Genomic DNA, 22,056 nt, shown 5'->3' with positions numbered 1-22,056 from the left:
TGCGACCTCAGCCAACCTTTCTGCTATATAGTATGCAATGTTGACTCTTCATTCACTGAAGAGTCAAACTTCACCAAAATAGAACAGAGTATAATTTTTATGTAATACATATTCCATAGCTAAGGTACTCCTGAGGACGCTGATGTCATGTCCTTATTCAATAGTATAAGAACCTGAGGAAGAGTTGCTGCACACGTTTGTCTTCTAAGCTAAATTTAATTATATAGACACTGTCTTTAAAATGCCATGATAAACAATGATAAAAAGTGAGTAATCAGACATAATCCTATTGAATAATTTACCTATGTAACTTATTCTACATGTGATTTTTTTTTTAGTGTTAGGGAAATCTATAGCAGAGGTGAAACTCCTAACCCAAAATCTTGACGACAGCCCTGGTTTCATGTATCACATACTAATAATGAGGCTAAAAACAGACAATACTTGAGGATGGCTTCTTCAGTCAGACCAGTTATGGCCATGACACAAATAACAACCCAAAAATGACCTGAAGTATGAACAAATCCATTTTACATTCTAAAATTAACGGTGTATTTATGGTCATCTAAATAGAACTCATTCCTCTCTGTTATATTATCTAACCACTGAATGAGGACGTAAACAAACATTTCAGCGTGGAGGACATCCTGCAGGAGAGCTAGACATAAAAACATACAAAAAGCTTGCTCTGTCAGCCATCTTGACACTAAATCAACAAACTGTTTTAGACAGAGAAGTGAGTTTTTGTCGTCTGAAGTAAAAAATACAAATCATGTTATTTATCAGAAAAGTACAGTATACAGTCAGCCTTCAGCAGCTGTTAACTGCTAAAACCCCTGACCATGAGTGTGTCCTTATTAAACCTGATGATTACCCATTGCCACACTTCCAGTATATACAAGAAACCATCTGCAGGCTAAATTTAGTCCTCTCCTTCGGGGAAATGTGTGAGGTTACGAGGTCAGAGAGGCATTTCAGGATCTTCCCAATTTTTACTTTCTGGTATAAAGGAACTGATAATGAACAGGCTTGTCACAAACGATCAGGAACCATTAGCAATAGATTGATCAAAAGATGTGTTTTTTTGATTTGAAATACTGGAACACAGAGATTTCAAATAAGATAATTTCAACAGGGAAATAACAACAACAACAAAAAAACCCTGCTCAACAAATTCACATTAAATCACATTTAAATTTAATCCTTCAGTTCCTGTAAATACTTTTCTTAAAAAAAAATATAGCTACATAACTTTTTACACACATACACAAACAATGTCAAGAAAAAAATAAATAAAAATAAGGCAGATATAAATATTTTTTTTTAATTATTGTGACTTCCATACGCGTTCAAATGTGTGCATCCCTAACAAGAGACAGACAGACAGATAGACAGATAGATAGATAGATAGATAGATAGATAGATAGATAGATAGATAGATAGATAGATAGATAGATAGATAGATAGATAGATAGATAGATAGATAGATAGATAGATAGATAGATAGATAGATAGATAGATAGATAGATAGATAGATCGAGCGCAACAGTGCTTCCCTCTGTGGACATTTTTAAAATCACATGACCACGTGACCTGTGTTTACATCCTCTCCTCAGCTGTTTCTCTCTTCCACTTCGACATAAAGGCTCTCCGATCCTTCACCTTTGTCGCTCTCCTAACTGCTCGGCTCGGCTCAGTCGCTGCTTCTCGGTCTCCGAAGGGAACCGCAAACGTCTGAAAGTCACTTTCACTGATCGTCACGTTGCACATCCGAGGAACAAGGACTTTCATACGACGCGGAATTGTGAGTACGTTCAGCTGATTTAAAGGTAGAGCCGCCGATCCACATGTTCCTGTTGCTAACTTGGCTTTTATCTGTAATTCCTGTAATGGTGAGCCTCCGGGCGGCCGATGCGGTTTGCTTGTTGTGTAACGCAAGTATAAAGACGCGACTTTCCCAAACCTGCTTTGTCCGTGTTGATGATGGCGCACTGAGGCCCGTACAGGCTAACGCTAGCCGGGGTTCACTCCAAACGGTGACGTCCGGCCCTGACCGTCAACCTGCGCCATTAGCCAAAGACAAGGCGGTCATTTCACCTGGAAACGGAGCAAATGAGTGTGAAAAATCGCTTTTTTTAATTGTCTTTGTCACATTTTAGGAGCCTCGTCTCTTCCGAGACTCTCTCACCAGACGGAAAGAGTCTCGGAAGAATCGTTACAGTGATTGTTTTCGTGGGATATTCCAAGCAAGAGTTGTTGAAACCACCATTTCTGTGATTCTTCCCTGTTGTGACACAAGCCGGTTAAGCTAGTAGCCATTGTAGAAGGAGCTAATCGCACTGCAGCGGACTGGCGGTGGACAAGTGGGAACAAAAGCTGGATGAACACCCGCAAACACCCGCACGGTGTGTGTCCGTGGCTTCGGGGGGATTCCTCATGAGTCATGTTGTGCTCACAGACGTGGAGGGACACGATTACAGACATGCAAAATGAATGCTTGACAACCTTTTTAACGAAAACAATGTTGTTGTTTTGCTCCGTCGTCACACGCACTGCGAATAAATATTTGAGCCACCTGATTGGCTGTCAGACAGCCGTTTGTGTGGCAACCGCAGCACGTGATCAGGTAGCGAGCGCTGATTGGCTTCATCAGGTGTCAGTTCTGACGACTTGGGAACATCTGGGAACATTACTGCATGAAGATAAACTACAACCTCATTTTATCGTCTGTTGTGGCAGAGGAGCTACATATTTCACTTGTATAGAAATACTGTAGTATAGCAATAAAAGTCCTGTACTCGTTTGATGCAAAACCGATACATGCCAAAAAATACAAATACATTCAATAGATTTGGAAATACACAACTGTGTTTTACAAAAACACCAAATTGTATTTAGGGGAAGAAAAAGAAAGAAGAAATGCACTGCAATAATCCCTTTGGAGAAATGATCTTTTATATATATATATATATATATATATATATATATATATATATATATATATATATATATATATATATATATATATATATATATATATATATTGGGAGGCAGAGTGACGGGCAGCTCCTTTTTGGTGCTCCCCAAATGAGCAGCTTGTAGGGCAGTGCCTTGCCCAAGGGAACTCTGGCAGTGCTCAGGAGGTGAACCGACACCTCCCATTGCCAGCTCACACTCCAAATGTTTTGAACCACACGGGCCTTGAGCCGATGATTTCCGGTCCCCAGTCTAAAACCAAGTTGACTGATCTACTGCCACACCTTTAAAAAAAACAACTTTTGCTGGCTATTTATTCACAAAACAAAAAGTGGTCCAACTTTTGGATGATGTTGTCACTGTTGTGCCGTGTCAGAGAACAATCCCTGCTGGTTTTCAAGTAAGATAAGATAAGGTGAGATAAGATAAGCCTTTTAATTGTCTCACAGTAGGGAAATTTCCACAGTGGTCAAATTTCCAAGTGGACCTAAGATCAGGACCAGTTCAGAGCTGTGACATCCTTCTCCTGAAACTGGCCACACACACACTGTTCCAGCGATGCTGTTTGGTCTTCACAATGCTCGTGGTTTTGTTAGGCTCATACACCCTGCCTCATATATTATTCTTTTGGCATGTACCGGCAGCGGCCAGTTGAAACCTGCTTTGAGACGTCGATTTTCTCCACAATAATTCCTTTTTGTAGGGGTGAGTCATATGGTCCAGACTTGGACATAAAAGGGTGCTCTTTAAGAAATATTACCAAACGTGCCCTACATGTAGAGGTACAAACAATTTTAAAATAGAAAAAAATACTTATTTGGGCATAAATAAAGAGCAGCATGTTTTTAAATCTATATTAACATGATATCCTTGTACTTAAAGTAACACAAACAAAAGGATCATATCAGGATCCTCACCTACTGTATATATTTGAATAAGCTCACTTGACAACTTCACGCTGTCACGCTTCCGGCGTCTACCTGGAAGTTCAGGTCGCTAGCCGAGTTAGCTCCGGTTTTCACATTTGTCCATATCTCTCACTTACGGAGCCGTTTTGGCTTGGTCAAACGTAGCGGTTTATATTCTTTGATTGTGACGGACCTCGCGTTGTCACGTGGGGAACGTCGTTGCTTTATTCACCAGGACCGAACTCGCGAAGCCAGCGTCTACCCGGATGGCCGAACCGTAACCCCGAAGCGGCCTTCGTCTTTGCATTCGTACGTCGCGCACACACGGAGCCGTTATGGCTTCGTTGGACACAGCGGTTTGTTTTCTTGTGACAGCGCAGGAAAAAAAGAAAACAAACAAAGACTAATATTATTGTTTTATCGTGGAATTTCCACGGGTTTACGGTAGTAGTTATAGTATTTTTTATGAGAAATAGTAATTCAGGTTGATTTATCAAATCTCTTCTTTATACTAATGTGAAGATATAAGATAACTAGTAACTTAAGGTATTGAATCAGTGCAGTGCTGCAAAAATTATAGCATTTTTTGAATTAAGTGAACAATGAAGTTAATATAAAAATGTAATACCAGTATAAGTAACAAAGAAAAAGCTTTGTATGCTGTGTATTGACAAGAATGTGGTGAAGCAGCTTTATCACAATATGTCACGTGCTGACAATACTGTCAGCACGTGACATATTGTTCCTTTGGCTTCAGTGTTCTCTGTGTTTAATTGAGTCATATGTGCTTCCTTCTATCTGTCTCAGTTGGTTTTCATTAGAGTCCAAAAGCTGAACAAGGATATGTCACTGCTGCCTGGGGCTTAAATTCAATACAAAATCAACCACTTCTACCAGTCTTTATATATGAACTATAAATTCAGAATCAATACATTGTTTTTAGTGAACTGATATGTTATTAGAAGATTGGAAGCAAATACTTGGACACTTCCGTTTATTGATATTTTCTTAAACCCTTCTTAATCTCTTAACTGTCTTGGTCCCTGAAAGGCAATTTATTTTGTAGCAAAGAGATACAAGACGTAGATACACAAAATAAATGTAGCCAGTAAATACATCTTATAATCACTGAAGATACAGATGAATGCTTGTAGTAAATATCTGTAACAGGTCCTTGTTAATTTTTATTTAAGAAGAGATGACCAGAAGTTGCCAATCTGAAACTGTGTTTAGGTTTACGTGAACAGTGGTGCCTTACACAGACCCCAGATGATGAGAAACAACCAGTCACCTTTACTTCCCTGGTTAGTTGCAAAAAAAGATTTTGAAAATCACCATTCATGCATGCTTACACTGTTACAATGGAAATCAAAAATTTTAAAATCTTCTCTGGTAAACTTGATTTGCATAGAAAGAGGATCAATTACCAAATAAAATTCAGCATGTTTTTGGTAGCTTCATGGTGTCTGAATATCAGTGAGTCTTGTAGAGTCTGTAAGAAAACAGTTAGCGGTTCAAGAAGCTGCGTGGTCTCGTTAAACTCTCTCTTTTCAGCATGTTTTCAAAACACTTTGTGACTAAGACTGTCAGAACAACTGGTCTGAATCATTAAGCACCATACTGGGAGTATGTTTGGCTACTGGGACGACAGTTCAAATCTCAGTATCAACAAAGTCATCAACTCCATGCTTTTCAGTTCCGTTAAAACCCCAGCAGGTCAGACTGAAAAATCAGCACGTTCTCATATTGATTTCACTGGCCTTTTCTTTTGTGGTATATAAATGGCAATAAAACGAGAAAAGTACAAAGCCAGAAATCACTTACAAGACCATATGTTCTCAATGCACTGATATTCATTTGCAAAAACCTTCCTATGAAACAGATACTTAAAAAAATAATGCATAAACTGCCAGAGAAGTAACCTGCTGCCAGAGAAGTGGACCTGCTGTTTGAAAATGGTAAAAATGCAGTTTAGAAGACTAAATGTGCAACCACCAATTGTGTAAATCTATCTCACCTGTCTGAACAGTATATTTGAAAATAGTGACTAATTTTCCAATCATCCAGCAAGTGTCCTGTCAACCTTTGAAGTGTCACATAAGAGAGAGAAATGTAGCAGATTTTTAGTTGAACAGCCAGAATCATTATGAACCATCATAACAGTAAATCAGTTTGCTGAAATGAACAATTTCATAAAATGATGCTTCTGCTCATGTTCTCTTTTAATCATGTCTATTAAAAATGTCAGATGGTAGCATGCATGAAAAAACAAAATAATAATAATAATTTCCCAGGGCATAACATGCTATCTGCAAGTGTCTTGTTTTGTCCTGTTGTCATTTTGAAACCTAATTAGTTGCAGATGCACACATTTGACAAGATAGAGCCAATAATGTCTTCTTACAAAGACTAGGTTGGTTTTATTGGACGCCTCGGTCACACAGTGACAGCAATTAACAGATCGGGCTGACAGTCGTGTGATGCTATCATTCTCATTACCTAATAAAATAGATGGAAAAAATGTTTGCTGTCTTAAAAATGTATTCAGACTCAGAGTGAAGAGATCTTTGGAGACGGAGCGATTGCACAGAAAGCCATTGCTAAGACACAAACAGACGAAGGCTTAGTTTGGTGACATATTGAGGAAAAGACTTGTCCTATTAAGTTACAAATGTTTTAAATGGAACCCGAATCTCATGCATAAACTGAAACTCTAAAAGGTCTTTTCATGAATGTACAAAAAGAAAAAAACAAAACAAGACAAAAAAACAGAACAACAAGAGTAGTGGTAGATTTAGAAGATCTCAGTTGTTAAATTAGTAGTGAGTCATTCCTCTCATTCCAGTTCCAGTCTTTCCTGCTGTATAGCTTCAATATTTGTGGCTAATGAGCAAACATGCATTAATAAAAGCGACACTTTCTGATTTCATTCAGTCTGAATACACCATAAGATCTCCTCTGCTATTTTGAGATGAAGTCAGAGGAACAGCCATATTGTTCGGTTTCCTTAATTAAACGGTTTTACTGTTTGGTAGGTTTCATGATGTATAACGGAACAGAAAGACCTACCACATAGAGAGTATGAAGTGCATGAAGGATGGATGATAAAAAGAAATTCCTTTCAGGATTTGGGGGATGAAATGTGTTAGAAAAAAACGTGAGTATCCTCAGAGATTGACCAATGATTGGTTATTGATTGGTGATACACATTGCCCCAAAATACTGTTGCAAAAGAGCAGTTTAACATTTTTTGAGTCAGTGTTCCATTTGTATGTCTTAGTATCGAATATATGTAAAGAAATTTGGGATCAAAGAAACCACAAAAATCTTGGTGGGACTGTTATTATGCTGAACCATTTCATTCTCAAAGTCAGTAGGTCTAGTAGAGAGGATGAGTGTAGCCTTCTGCCACTGACTGAAATGAGCTTAAACTAATATGCAGGGAAAAATAACACTGATTCATTGGTTTAACTCAAGTTCAACCATTTAAACTAAACAATATGCATCAAATAAAGTTGTGTATCCAACATGGAGAACATAGCCTCTCATTTGTATTATTCATGTCAATATTACCATAGAAATGCATCAAACTATATTGCCCTATCAAATGGATGGTTTTTATCCCACTTCTAAGCTTTTCTTACTCTCTCTAAATATAATGTGTAAAAAGAAGGGCAAAAAAAGTGAAATATCTTCTTTCTGTTAAAACTCTGGAGCTTAAACTTTCTACAGAGACTCTCCACAGGCGAATACAAAATGAGAGATTATGAATAAGAATTTGCCCTAGGGTTGCATGCCAGTGGAGGGGTCAGTAAGTCATCAAAATCCAATCCTCCTAGGACTGTGAACATATTCAAGAAATATCATCACATTCCATTTTCACATCTTGAGGTATACTTATGTAAAATTGGACATTTAAATGCTATCGAAAAAAGGTCACGGAGCGACTGAAATCAGCATGAGTTATCTTCAGCTTGGTGTGGATATGAACAGCCGTGTCAGTGGGAAAAGGGTCATTAGTTTTAAAGATGTCTTCCCATGAATTTAAGTGCTGGACAAGTGGCACTGCAAGAAGACTCTGGTAATCATGAAATTTATAATGGCCAGACTGAGCAACCAACACCGGTATCCACATATCCACAGTTTTACATTAATATAACTAAGAGTAATATTACAGAAATGATGTTTTGAATTACAATGTATTGAATTCCAATAAATTTTTGAATTTTGAATTCGATCTTCCCTGCGGGTGGACCCACCACCCACAGGGCAGATCGATGGGGTCGGGTGCGCTGCCATATGGGTGGCAGTGACAATGGGGGGTCACGACAAACCAGACCCGGACATCAAAAGCTGGCTTTGGGGACGTGGAATGTCACCTCAAAGGCGAGGAAGGAACCGGAGCTTGTGCTGCAGGTGGAGCGTTACCAGTTGGATCTGGTGGGGCTTACCTCCACGCATAGCATCTGTTCTGGATCCAAACTCCTGGATAGGGGATGGACCTTGTTTTAGATTGGAGGTGTGTCAGGCGTGAGGTGCAGGGCAGGTGTGGGGATACTCACAAGCCCCAGCTGAGCGCCGCTGTGTTGGAGTTTACCCCGGTGGATGAGAGGGTCGCCTCCATATGCCTCAAGGCTGTGGGAGAGAAAACTGACTGTTATTTTTGCATATGCACCAAATAGCAGCTCAGAGTATTCGGCCTTTTGGGGTCCCTAAATGAGGTCCTCGATGGGATCCCTGTAGGAGACTCCATTGTTCTCCTGGGGTCTTCAATGCACACATCGGCAATGATGGAGACAGCTGGAGGGGCGTGATTGGAAGGAATGGCCTCCCTGATCTAAACCCGAGCGGTGTTATGTTGTTGGACTTCTGTGCTAGTCACGGATTGTCCATAACTAACACCTTGTTCGAACACAAGGATGCTCAGAAGTGTACCTGGTACCAGAGCACCCTGGGTTGGAAGTCAATGATCGATCGATGTGATCGATCGATGATCGATGTGTTTTGGACACTCGGGTGAAGAGAGGGGCAGAGCTGTCAACTGATCACCACCTGGTGGTGAGTTGGCGGAGGAAACCTTTGGATAGACCTGGTAACCCTAAGCGAGTCGTGCAGGTGAACTGGGAATGTCTGGAGGAGGACTCTGTCCACAAGACCTTCAATTCGCACCTCCAAAGGAACTTCTCGTGCATCCTTGTGGAGGCTGGGGCATCAAACCTGAACTGACCTGAACTACCCCAACTGACCCGTCCTCTGTCGCAGAGGCAGAGCTTGAGGATGATAGGGAATTCGAGTCAATCTCTCTGGGCGAAGTGACCGAGGTAGTTAAACAACTTCACGGTGGCAAAGCCCTGGGTGTTGATTAGATTCGCCCAGAAATGCTGAAGGCTCTGGGTGTTGAGGGGCTGTCATAGATGACACGCCTCTTTAACATTAAGTGGAAGTCTGGGACAGTGCCGATTTCCGATACAGGCTTCGGAAATGGGTTTTCTCAGGCGGATAGCTGCTTGAGAAATCTTCTAGCATGTATGACTTATTTATTCCCATTTCAGGAGCATTGTACCTATATAACTATTTGCTCTTGTGAATCGCATGTTTGCACACATTTGATATTGCAAAGAAAATTTTCATGGAATTAATTTTCTACACACTCAAATCATCACCTTCTGTTGGCTGTCATTTCATTCTTTAATGTAAATCCAGTATGTTCACATTTTCCACTATGCCAAAGTCAAGTGAGAATGTTCACAAAGTGATCTCAAGAAATCGAGCAATGTAAAACCCACAAGAAGGATTTTTGCATTTCAACTTATTGGGAGACAATATGGAAAGTATTCATTATTTTTCACTGAAACACAACAGATTACAGTCTTACAAATGTTTTAATCAGTCATCCCAGCATCACTAATGAAACTTGCAAAAGCTTCATTGTGAGATTTATAGAAACATGATGTGATTATTTTGATGAATATAAATTATGTCACTCTTTTTTTCCCCCCACATAGGTGGGAACATAATTATGATCGTACACAGCTGCCGGAAATGAATTTCCACTGTGAAAGCTGGTTACCATGAGAACTGTCAGTTTGTACTGCCAGGAAACCCTGCTGTGTCCATCTTGGTGCGTGCCTGGATAGGTCTTTGGTATCAGGTTACAGCACTAGACTTGATCTCATGTTGCCAGAGGATCTGTTACATGTTTTGCATGAGTTTGCTGAGTTGTCCCTAATCGGAGCAGTCGGTCCTGACCTGAGATGACATCAGTGCATTTTCCATTTGGACCAGGGATCAATCCAGAACACCCTACCATCCATGCCTTCTGATAGCTGACCATTAAACTAAAAATGTGTCATCCATGGGAAAAATTTAAGGTCACAGTATTTGAGAAGCTGAAGCCAAATTGAAGTTCTTCCTTAAATTTGTATTCACCTCATTAAGGATGATAAGTTGGAAAAGCAAAAATTAATATCTAAATTTAAATAGTTTTAGAAATGTCATTTTGTCCCAAATTTGATACATACTGGTGAACGTTGTTGCAAGGACTGCTCTTTAAGGGGTCTTGGGGAGGACACTGTGTGCACAATTATGAAGCAAGTTTTTGACCAAATCATCATTTTATCCATACTTCCCAACTCCAAGCTGTATAAATGCCTATTGGATTTAATGCATATCAGGTGATGTGTATTTGTGTAATGAGAGAGGATGTGGCCTAAGGAGATCAACACCATACAGTGTATCAAGGTGTGCATAATTATTCACAATACTTATAATTATTAGTTTTTTCTCCTTAGAAAAAGTAGGCCAATAAAATATTTAATTGACTCGATAAAAAGTCTTTCAGAGAGGTGCAGCACTGTTGAAACATCTAGATTTTGAGGCGTGATCACAGAACCATCAAACATTTTGTTGCAAATAGTCAACAGGGTCGCAAGAAACGTGTTGAGAAGAAAAGACGCAAATTAACCATTATTCTCATTTTGGTGAACATAAAAAAATGATTTTGTTTTTCAGTTACTTGCATAATGATTCTGCACACTAATAGTTATTATTGATGTACATCTCTTAAATAGTCAGGTTTGATGGTTTGTCAACATTTTGGATTGACCAAGAGATCTGTAATTGTACAGTAATGCATGTAATCCTTAAAAGTGTAACTTGCAACTTCACCCCAACCAACATTGACCCAGTAACTGTATGTGTCTGTCTAAAACTGACTAATTAGCTCATTAGAAAAGCTGTAAAGAAACCGTCAAGTCTCAAAACAAATGAGGCTGAGGAGAAAACAACTGAAACATTATTTAAATGAACAGACTACAAGCATCTCAAGAAGTTGCCAAACTAGTTTACATATAACTTGTCGCACTTCAAATTTAAATGTCAGCTTTGTAATTAGCTAAAAAACTGGAACTTTCTGTTAATTTTCTCCGTCATTTATAATGAGACCCTATGGGGCTGCTTGTTACTGCTGCTACATGGTGCCTGTGAGAAATTCAGCATAGCAAAAGGAACGACTGCAGCATATGGTTTCTGTATTAGCCACATTCCATGAAGTCTACTATTTTTAGTTTGACACCAGACAATATTTTTTTATGTCAGATAGATGGAACTGAAGCTTTATCCTCCTGCTAATAATGCATCACTGAGTCATTTGTATTTGCCATTAAGGAGTGGTTTGATAATGATCCTTGGGTTAAGACCTGTCATTCATATGAATGTCCAGCATCTCCTTTCTATGAAAAAGGGAAAATTACATTACCAGACCTCCCACTGGAAAGTAACCTCTGAATTTAATCTGTATGAACTCTGTCAGATGTGGAGATGCTGAGGAGGCAGGGATATTACAAGATGTACCTCTTCTGGCTTCGTCTCCATGCACACTTGGCAGTGTGGTGCATTTTAGTTATCAAAGCATCTGTAAATGTTTAAAAACCACCATGTGTTAAGAATTTCCTCTCGATTTCTGTGATGAGCAGTACTTGGCAAAGCCAGTTGCTCAGTACATGCAACATCAGTACTTTCAGATCTCAAGTAATGTGTGTTTCAGGTGACCACCTTTACACACTTTTGTAGTTGTTCCCTTTTGGTTTGGTGTAACCCAAAATACAAGGGACTTGTCTGCCCACCGCTGTCCATACATTCAGAAAGACAAAAGCCTCTAAGATGCATTTGTGGTAGATACAAACATTGTAAAGTTCCCTTTATGGTGCTTTCCAGTGGAAAAAAAAGATTAAGTGACGCCTGTGGTTAAAATAAAAAAGAAATGCCTGTAGTGTGATTTTCCCATAGAGAAAACAGATCAACAGCCCCTCTTGGAGAAAACAAGATGAATTGACTGATCGTGTGGGTTGCCAGTCCAAACAAGAATACTGTAAATGCCTTTAAGGTGCTCTTCCAGTAAAAATAAGTTGGTAAAGTTCTCCTGTGAGTGCTCTTGGAGATGAAAATAAAAAGTGATGAAGACCCTGTGGGATGCCCTTCTGGATGAGGGAGTTTAAGCTGTTTTATGTGATAGAAAATTAATTAATTTCATAGTCATAGTCAAATTTATTGTTAAATGTACCATCTATGCACGACATACAGCATACGTGAAATTATAGTCCTCTCAGACCCAAGGCAGTAAAAAAACACGAAAGAACCGCTCTAGCAGGAGAGAGAGGAGCCACTGCGTGTGCACGCGCAGCCATCTTATCCTATCCATCTTCATGTGCCTTTAAATGGATAAAAATGTTTTTGCCACACAAATTTAATAGTTGTTTAAAATGAGTTGCATAATGAAGCGGTGCTGATCCAAACAACAGTCAGTAATTATTTCACCTAAACATATTCCAAGTTTCTGTACTTGCCCCTTGGATAACATGAGTCTGCTGGTCAGATTATCGATTAAATTATTGTAATATATTTTTAAAAATATGATAAATATTAAATATTATTTATAGTAGTATTATATTATTATATATTATCATACAATGTTAAAATGTTATGCTGGATTGTTTCCAGATATAATTTTTGGTGGATTTATTATTTGCAGTAAATCCACCCTCAATATGTTGAGTATATGTTGAAAAACTTAAGTTTATGAGGTTCTTATGCAGAACTGATACAGAAAATTTTATTCATTCTGCACTACTTTCTTCACATGTTTTAGCGTTTCTAAAAAAGTCAATCCCAGATGTGTTTTTTTTAAAAAGGGTTGAATTTTTACTTTAATGAGCATCTTAAATCTGCATTGATGTTGCAGATTTAGCAGATTCTACATTCCTGATCAGGCATTTTGCTTCAAAGTGTTTTTATCATCTCTCTCAGGTCACTTGCTGATGAGACATGACCGTCTTCTGAGGGCAACTGAGGAGTTGCAGTGGCCACATTACTCAATCAGTTGTTCATCTCATCATTCTGAGGAGGAACCACTCATCTTGTTACAGAATTAGACCCCTGTGTTTCTCTTCTCTTTTCACCATGGGGGGAGCCGTGAGTGCTGGGGAGGATAACGATGACCTCATTGATAATCTCAAGGAGGCCCAATATATTCGCACAGAAAAAGTAGAACAGGCTTTTCGAGCCATAGACCGAGGGGACTACTACCTTGACAGCTATCGGGACAGTGCCTACAAAGACTTGGCTTGGAAGCATGGCAACATACACCTGTCTGCTCCGTGTATATACTCCGAGGTGATGGAGGCCCTCAAACTACAGCCAGGACTCTCTTTCCTCAATCTGGGCAGCGGGACCGGTTACTTGAGCACAATGGTTGGCCTTATTATTGGTAAGCATGGCGGACTCTTCTTTCTCAGCTGGTTTCCATGTGTGGGAAGTGTTGAAATGCAATATCTAGACAAACAACTTCAAGCTCAGTATGCAACAGTAAATTAACACCAATAAATCAGAATGCAGTTATTTTAAAGTTTATTTATTGAGATGTTTTTTTTGATTCATGAATTTATGGGTTCAACAAATGTCATAACTGCGAAAAACGCCCTTCGTCATTTCTTGGGTACCCTCTATTAATAACCGTTATTAGGCAAACTATTCAAAAACTGCTAAATCCAGTACACAATCTTATATTAAAGCAGTAAATGCTCAAGTTAGTCAATTTTAATACATTAAATTATTTTACTAAAACTATTACAGCTACTTTATGTGAAGTCATGCTACGTTACACAGTTAAAATTGTTACTGTTGTGTTTATTCCTAGGGCCATTTGGTGTGAACCATGGTGTTGAGCTCCATAAGGACGTGGTTGAATATGCCAGAGAGAAACTCGACGATTTCATAAAGAATAGTGACAGCTTTGATAAGTAAGTGGATGATTCACAAAAATATTTCATTTTGCCAAACTGTTCCTTTAACAAAGACTCCTTCTATTTAAACGTATTACTGTATGTCACACAAATAAAATATACGTATTTTTAATTCTAATGGTTGTTTATCCTGTTAACAAATATCTTGCAGATGATGATGAGCCTGTGTATTACATGACACACTATATTTTTTTTCACAGGTTTGAGTTCTGTGAACCCGTCTTTCAGGTGGGGAATTGTCTTGAAATCTCAACAGACAGCCACCAATATGATCGCATTTATTGCGGCGCTGGAGTGCAGAAGGACCATGAAAATTACATGAAAGTGTTGCTCAAAATTGGGGGCATTCTCGTGATGCCTATAGAGGATCAGGTAAGCCATCAGAAATGGTACAGAATCAACAAATCGAGATTGTTATTCAAAATACTAACACATTTGGGAAAATAAGGCAAAATAGCTTTGCCCTAGAAGATTGTTTGTGTAACTTTCACATGAATTATTGAACCCCAAATGCCCCTTGGATTTGAGCGGCTGTGGTTGGAGTACACACAAGGTTGGATAAATGAATATTTTACTTAAAACAGTAGATGTGTGAATGTGCGTGGACTTTGATGGCTGTCAGAGGGCATTAGCAATATTTTGGGAATTTGGTGAAGAAAATGATTGTCAGGAATGTTTCCAGTGAAGAGTGCAAATATCATGATATTCATGGTCAAAGATTTTGGCCTATTTAAATTAAGTAGTATAAATGAAGTATAAATTTTTTTGCATGGTTAGATACTGTGAACCAGCATGTGGATGCTTCATATTCACAGTAATATGACCTGAGTGTTTTCTGAAGCGAACTTAGGGAGCAATATGCTTAAATGCACACTAAGTAATTTTACAAGGGAACACTTAGAAAATTGCATTCTATATGTAGCTATGTTCTCAGATCTGCTTTGGAGTTATAGGAGGTGACCAGTCACAACACCATTGTCTTAAATAAAACCACTGATGTTTCAGAAATTAGTTTTAATGCAGAAATGTTACATACAGTGTTACTTATCAAATCACAGATAAGAACATGAACCAACACATAGGCGGTCTGTACAGCACTTGAAATGTCCAGGAATCCCATGATGGACCGTCAATAATGCCATTAACAGAAGTGGTCCATGGTGCAGTCTAGAATAACCAAACCCAAAGAAAGTTCATGAGTCCAATACAGAGAAGTCCACTGAGTTTCCAGGTTCCTTCTCAACATGTCCAAGAAAGCGTCCCCAGAAGGAATGGGTGTTGGAGAGAGAATACGGGACTTAATCAGGAAACAGACAAGAAATCGTCTCATTAAGATATTTTTTCTAAAACGGATGACTTCAACAGTTTTGACCACTGTTCTAAAACTGAGAGGGAAGAGTCAATAGCCTCAATCCGATAGCGTTACACAACATGAATTCCCCTTCATTGTGATTCCTTTGGTTTATTCAGATTGGACCAATGGCACCTCAGTGTGTGCTTTCAAGATGTATGCCTTCATTCTACAAACTTTGAGTTGTGCCTAAAATATAATATACTTCGCTATCTTCCCAGTATAACTGTCATCTTCTGTTCTTGTTGCTCAAAACATGGACTCCTTGTTGCTACCACATATTTAAATCCCCTGGGTTTGCTTACATCTGAACTCATTATTAAATCACATCCATTCTGCCATACTGGCACACTCTGTTCAAATAGACATGTGTTTGATGCCGTTTCCACCTCCACAGACATCAGAGTTGGAACAAACTGACACTCCATTACGTCTTCATTGCCTTCAGACAGAACATCAGAGTTGGGTGAAGGCACACCAGGTCCCTGCCTGAACAGGGCTAACAAGTTGCTGAAACATTCCAGTATCAGAATGAGACAGTCAAGGTTTAGCTGTTTACTATATTAAATGTTGCTATGCAACCGGGAAATATCCCATGAACATCTGAGCTTATGGCACAACAACAAAAGGTGACCAGATTCTTGTCAGTTGACGTGCATCGTTCACAGGTAGAAAGAACACAAAACATTTTATTCAGTTTTGTCTTTGCCAACAGCCAAATGATAATTTAAACTGAAAAATTGAAGTCTGCCATTGATGAAACATGCTTTGATTCTATCCACAGAAGTACAGCTCACCCATGACCCAACTGAAATCTGTACACTGGTTTCTTTAATCCACACTACTTTTATGTGCAGAGAAGGTTTTGTCAGATACAGAAGACCTACAAACTGAGATTAAATGTTTGGCAGAGGGATTTTATTCACAAGGTCGTAGAAAGTTTTGTTCTTTGGGCAATAGATCAAACTCTGGTTTAAAGTCCTTGTGAATATAACTTCAATCAAAGACCTTTGTAAGATCTAAATGTCAAGGGAATCTTTTCCAACCAGAAGGTAACCACACTATGATTGATTTTCAAAAATGTCTCTCTTCTTTTTGTGGTCTTTCATTAACACAAGCCCAATTCTCTCCAACTCCAAAAATAAAAGCTTTTTAGAAGAAACTAGACATTACAAGCCATCACTTCTTCCTAAATGCTGACAAATTGTTTGACATCATAGGTATAGCAGGGCACTAAATGTGAAGGAGCAACATTAAGAACCCTTTGTCCTTCTTTGTCCTGTGCATTTGTATCTTATTATAACATGGATATCATCACACACTAATCTGGTTGCTATATTCCAAAACATCAATGGATCTGTTCCACTTTAAATTATTATCTCACCCACTGGCAAACCATCAGACCCAACCTGCTGACTGCGATCAACAGGTATCAGGCACACCTAACATAAGCCTTGTATAATAAGCCATTGAGTTTTTAGGGTTGTTATTTTAAACGTGAACAATTATAAACAGAAAGACTTGCTATGAAAGCGAGGTAAGGAGCACAGGCTATGTATGAATGAACTTAAAGTTTGGCTTCAAGGTATCTACTGGTATAATTGCTTTGAATGCCCCATATCACTCACTGACATACATAATGAGTCCACTGCATTATTGTTTATTCTGAGGATCGTAAATAGTCATCAGATATCTTTCATCTAGGCCAACTTCACACAGCAGACATTTCAATGGTAGATCTGGTAGCAGAAAGTGATTGACAGTATTACATTCAATGACTACAGTGAGTTGTTAACGAAATTAGTCAGTCTTGGTGAGTAATATTATAATTATATAAAAATGAAAAATGTGTTCTAGCTTCTTAAAATTCAGAATATATTGCTCATCTTAATGTCTGTGCTTTGTATCTGATAAAACATTTGAAGGTGTCAACTTTTGAAGAAAAAGTGCTTCCCCCCACCCCCCTTTTTTGTTTGTCTTTTGCAACGAATAACATATTAAAGGAGGAAATAATCGGCAGACCAGAATCATGAGAATAATTAGATGCACCAGTGTTTCTAATGCCAGTGTTTTTCTGCAATGTACATATAAACAATTCCTTTAACAGTTATGAGCAGATTTGAAAATCTAAAGTTTCAGAGGACTTGAAATGTCTTTAATCAGATGAATTTCAGTTTTAAATAGATTTTAAATACACTTGGAACATTTTTTCTTTGTTATGGTTGTCAGTGTCAGTGTATGGAAACCTTTTCATTAGGTCTTGTTTGGTTTTTAAAACTTGTGCTAAATACTTCCATGTAGTTTGACTCAAACACAGACATTTTTTATTTCACAGGGGGGCCAATTTGGATCTTGAAAGCAGCATATATGTTAGTTCAATGATTCTGTAAATTCAAAGAAGAAATGGTTTTAATCCCACTGTACCATATTGTAGAATTAGAACTCGAACCTGGAGCCTCACCTGACACAAAATTGAGTTAAAAACAGGTGTGGGACAGAATATCAGCAATCTCACTCTGGAGACCCCCCCCCCCCGGGTCTTTACAATGTTACTCTCTTTTATGTTTCCTTATCACATTCTTGTTCAGTGGCTGTTGGCAAAGGAGCTTAGAGGTGCATTTACCATCACTAAATGTCACTTTCACATTGCGTGAGAACATGGTAAGCAGTACTGCCTTGTGGAATGACTGTTCTCATGAAAATTCAGCTCTGACTTCATTCAAAGCTCTCCCTGAAAATATACTGGAGACATCAAGAGGTACAGTATCCCCTGTGGTGCCATTGCACACACATATTTGATCAGCCCCTGGTGTCTGGTACATTTATTTTTGCGCATAGTTGTCAATACTGTGTTATCGATGCTATACGTCGATTCTTGAAGGCCATTGCTGGTAATCTGTTCTCATGAGAAAGAGTTCTTCGTTCATGAACCTTTTTCATGTAAGATCATGACATTGGTAAACCTTCTTCAAACCTGTGTGTGTGTGTGTGTGTGTGTGTGTGTGTGTGTGTGTGTGTGTGTGTGTGTGTGTGTGTGTGTGTGTACAGTGGTAACTGCAAAACTATACATATATAGCTGCATCACCGTCTTTGTTTAGTAACTAATTCACAAAAACGCACAATAAGCAATGACGGGTTTTTAAAAAACCCTACACACAGCTAAAATGTAAGTTCACCAACATGAAAAATTAATCCATTTTTGAAAAGACTTGTTTGAGCTTTCAGTACTTGCTCCCGAATGTTATACGATATTTCATATTTTATAAGGGTGGAAGTGTTGAGTTCAGCTTTTGTCTGTTTATGCAGCTGACCCAGATAACGAGGACTGGCCAGTGCTCATGGGAGAGCAAAAACATCTTGGCGGTGTCCTTTGCCCCCTTGGTCCAGCAGAGTAGAGCCGATGGAGAGAAGCGTGACACTGTTGAGCTGCGTAAGTTCTCCAACCTACGAATTAGAAAAAACTGTCAACAGAGCCTAACTTGTCTTGATGTGTGCAGCAGACAATATCTTAAGGTCAGTCAGTAGATTCAGAGTAATGCGATGAGATTTTTCCTGCAGCAATATGAAATGAATGAAATGCTGAGACAGCCTCATATTTGTCGGCCCCTGTTGTTTATGCTGACCTAGTTGAAGGACTGGTGCAGTTGTTGAAATTGTTCTCATTTTTCTGGTGCATTACCGTGAAGAAGTGTGTCATCTGTCTTTGTCCTAAGCGCCGGTGACCGTCCGCAGCCTGCAGGATCTCTCTCGGATCTACATACGCCGTACCCTCAGAGACCTGGCGAGTGAGGATAATCAGGGCAAAGGGATGGTGCAGAGAATTCCCCAGAAGCGCAAACGCAGGCGTTGCCGCCGCCGCCGCATCAATACCTACGTTTTTGTAGGAAATCAGCTTATCCCCCAAATGGTGGAGAGCGAGGAGGAGGAGCAGCCAGAAGAGGCTCACAAGGAAGTGGAGGAAGAGGAGGAAAGAGACATTGGCGACATTGAAATTCTCAAACAAGTGAACATGTTGAGGGACCAGATCATGGCTTTACCGCTGCCTGAGTCACTGAAAGCATATTTGTTGTACTATAGAGAGAAATGACTTGATTGACTATATTGCCCTTTATGGGTGCAGCACCTGCTGAAATACATTTTCTCACTCTTTCAGTACAAGTGTAGCAATTATTTCCATTAAAAGCTGATCTGCAACGGAAGGAGACGTCATAAATATTATTGGACGATAATGTTATGATTCACATGAGCTATATGCTCATGTCTGCAGATTGAAAATTGTAAAAAAAAAAATTGTAAAAAAAAAAATCAAAGAATATTTCTTAAAATGTTATCATGCTAAGATGCTTATTGTCCCCTTTTTTAGAAGCTTTAACTCCCTCTGAGAGTCGATGATGCTGACAGGCCTCATTTTAAATCCAAGAGTAAGACGTTCCAGCATAACCATGAATGGGAATTTAAGACATTACTCTTCTGAATACTTCGTTTTTGGTCAATCATCATCTTCCTGGAGAGACGAGAGTTCTTCATATTTTTTCTACAGGGCACCTTTTAATGTAAACTTTTCCACTGGGTGCTTTACATACTTGCTTTTTCTCACTTTTCATCAGGACAGCTGACATCCTACACGATAAGATGGGTTATTAACCCTCTCCCTTCCATTGTTTTTTCATCATTGTTGATGCACATAGTTTTTAATCAGTCATATCAGAATTGAAGTATTGACCAGCTGATGATGAGTGTTCAGCGATGATATACATTTTTGCTCTCATAAGAGAGCTGGTTAAGAGGTGATATTATGGTCTTAATGCGTACATGCATGAATATATTATATGTGTTGGTTTTTCCTGACTTTGCTCCTCTTTTTACAGTTGGTCACCGGAGGTGATGTACCAGGTGATCAAGTCTAGAAACATCTAGGCAAAAGAATAAAAAGGATGTAAATTATTAATCAATTTGCTGGCCGTGAGATTAATCTTCAATTCTGTACAGCTCTGTTCTTTTTTTAAGGAAAACAATGCAAATCAGAATCTCTGGGTATTTTGGAGCCTTTTTTATCCTGGACTGGAGAATCGTCCAGCAAAGCACCTTACTCTTACAGTCCTCATGTGAAATAAGGTGCCATTTTTTTGGCCTAATTTGTATTGTGGACTGGACTTGTTGAAATGTAAATCCTGTTTATTCAAAGTACAATTTGCTTGCAGAATTTCCCTGATAGTGATGGCTTTTAAGTGCCAATGTATCCCCATCACTTTAGGACATCTGTGAGTTTGCTAGCACAGTGATTTTATCCTAACTACATACAAGATGTTTCTGCAAAATCATTCCAGAGTGAAAAAAAAAGGAAACAGCACATCACTGATAGATGTCTCACGTTCCTTTATTCTTTTACAGTCACAGACTTAGACATTTTATTCATCTTACTTTGTATATTTTAGTGTTCTTAAAGTTGAGTTGAATGTTGGTGATATGAATTCTATTCAATATAAAAATTATATAAATGTATTGTTGTCATGAGTCCGCAAACAGTTTAAGTTGCATTTGTTTTTGTTTTTTGTAGTGCCGATCGGCTGTACTGTATCTTGACACTGGGAACTCTAGCTCAAAACGCCACTGCTGTCTGTTAAATAGATGAGATATATTAATGCTGTAGGTCTTCATTTTGTTCCAATGTAATGAAAAATATTTTGTTAAAAACACGGGGGTGATTATGATTTTATTTGTATTTTGTGTGAAGAGGTCGTTTTTTTGGTTCCACATGCATTAGAAAGCTTTGCAAGTAAGCAATAACAGAATAATTTATCTGCTTTTAATTACCAATAACAGCAGAGTCCCATGCCAGCATGACCAATTGCAGACCTCCAACAGCTTCTACACCATTATCTAAATATAACTGTTAATTAGAGAGAACATTAAGTATTTGAAATGAGGGAGCTTAAAGTCTCCAGTCAAACCTTGCACCAAAGTTAATGGGAATGCTGTGATTAGATTCAAAGTGGACTGGAGTTGACTACAAAGACGCAGCAAAGACCAAGTCATAAAAAATTGTGTGCTTTTCTATTAAGTTGATTTGTCAAGAGCCCAAACAGTTCTGTTACCGTTTATCAGGCCAAGGTTGATTCCCATAGTGTGTCTGTTTCATTTTGAAAGTCAGATGTTTCTCCATAAATTTTCTGGTACAAAAATAAAGGACCCAATTGCATTATGCCTCTTTTAATCATTGCAGTTGATCTGTTTAGCGTCTTATTTTGTTACTCATGTATGTCCGTTCTTGTCAAGGAGTCAAATGATTTACCCTTGCTATGAAATGATGATAAAGGAGACGCTGTAGTAATGGTGCCACTTGCATTCTCGGCGATTCCCACAATAACTTTTTAAGGATTTTTTTTCTGCCACTTTGATACCAGAGGACATTTTTCCATCTACAATCACACACGTTATCTCTCTCAGATTCTGAATGCGGTTGAGTTTCAAATTGTGTGACTGTCAATGCAAATGTTAGGTTTTAATGAACAAATGAACTTTC

At 38.7% G+C, this 22,056-nt stretch overlaps 1 protein-coding gene across 3 annotated transcripts; it reads left to right on the top strand.

The window, feature by feature from the left end:
- Positions 1-1,348: 1,348 nt before the first annotated feature.
- pcmtd1 (protein-L-isoaspartate (D-aspartate) O-methyltransferase domain containing 1) lies at positions 1,349-21,747 on the top strand. Of its 3 annotated transcripts, none has more exons than XM_068341328.1 (6): positions 1,349-1,804; positions 13,188-13,647; positions 14,077-14,179; positions 14,383-14,554; positions 18,840-18,963; positions 19,247-21,747. In XM_068341328.1, the coding sequence occupies exons 2-6, from the start codon at positions 13,341-13,343 to the stop codon at positions 19,618-19,620; spliced, it is 1,080 nt and encodes a 359-aa protein (XP_068197429.1). In that variant the 5' UTR covers positions 1,349-1,804; positions 13,188-13,340; the 3' UTR covers positions 19,621-21,747. The 3 variants fall into 3 exon arrangements, with proteins under 3 accessions (XP_068197429.1, XP_068197431.1, XP_068197430.1); XM_068341330.1 differs by having other exon boundaries at positions 1,349-1,808; XM_068341329.1 differs by having other exon boundaries at positions 1,349-1,829.
- The last annotated feature ends 309 nt before the right edge of the window (positions 21,748-22,056 follow it).

This window comes from Antennarius striatus, chromosome 18 (genome assembly GCF_040054535.1).
Source record: "Antennarius striatus isolate MH-2024 chromosome 18, ASM4005453v1, whole genome shotgun sequence".
In the NCBI taxonomy this organism is placed as follows: domain Eukaryota; kingdom Metazoa; phylum Chordata; class Actinopteri; order Lophiiformes; family Antennariidae; genus Antennarius; species Antennarius striatus.
Note: the sequence above shows the minus strand (reverse complement) of the source record. Positions and strands in the feature narration are given on the sequence as shown.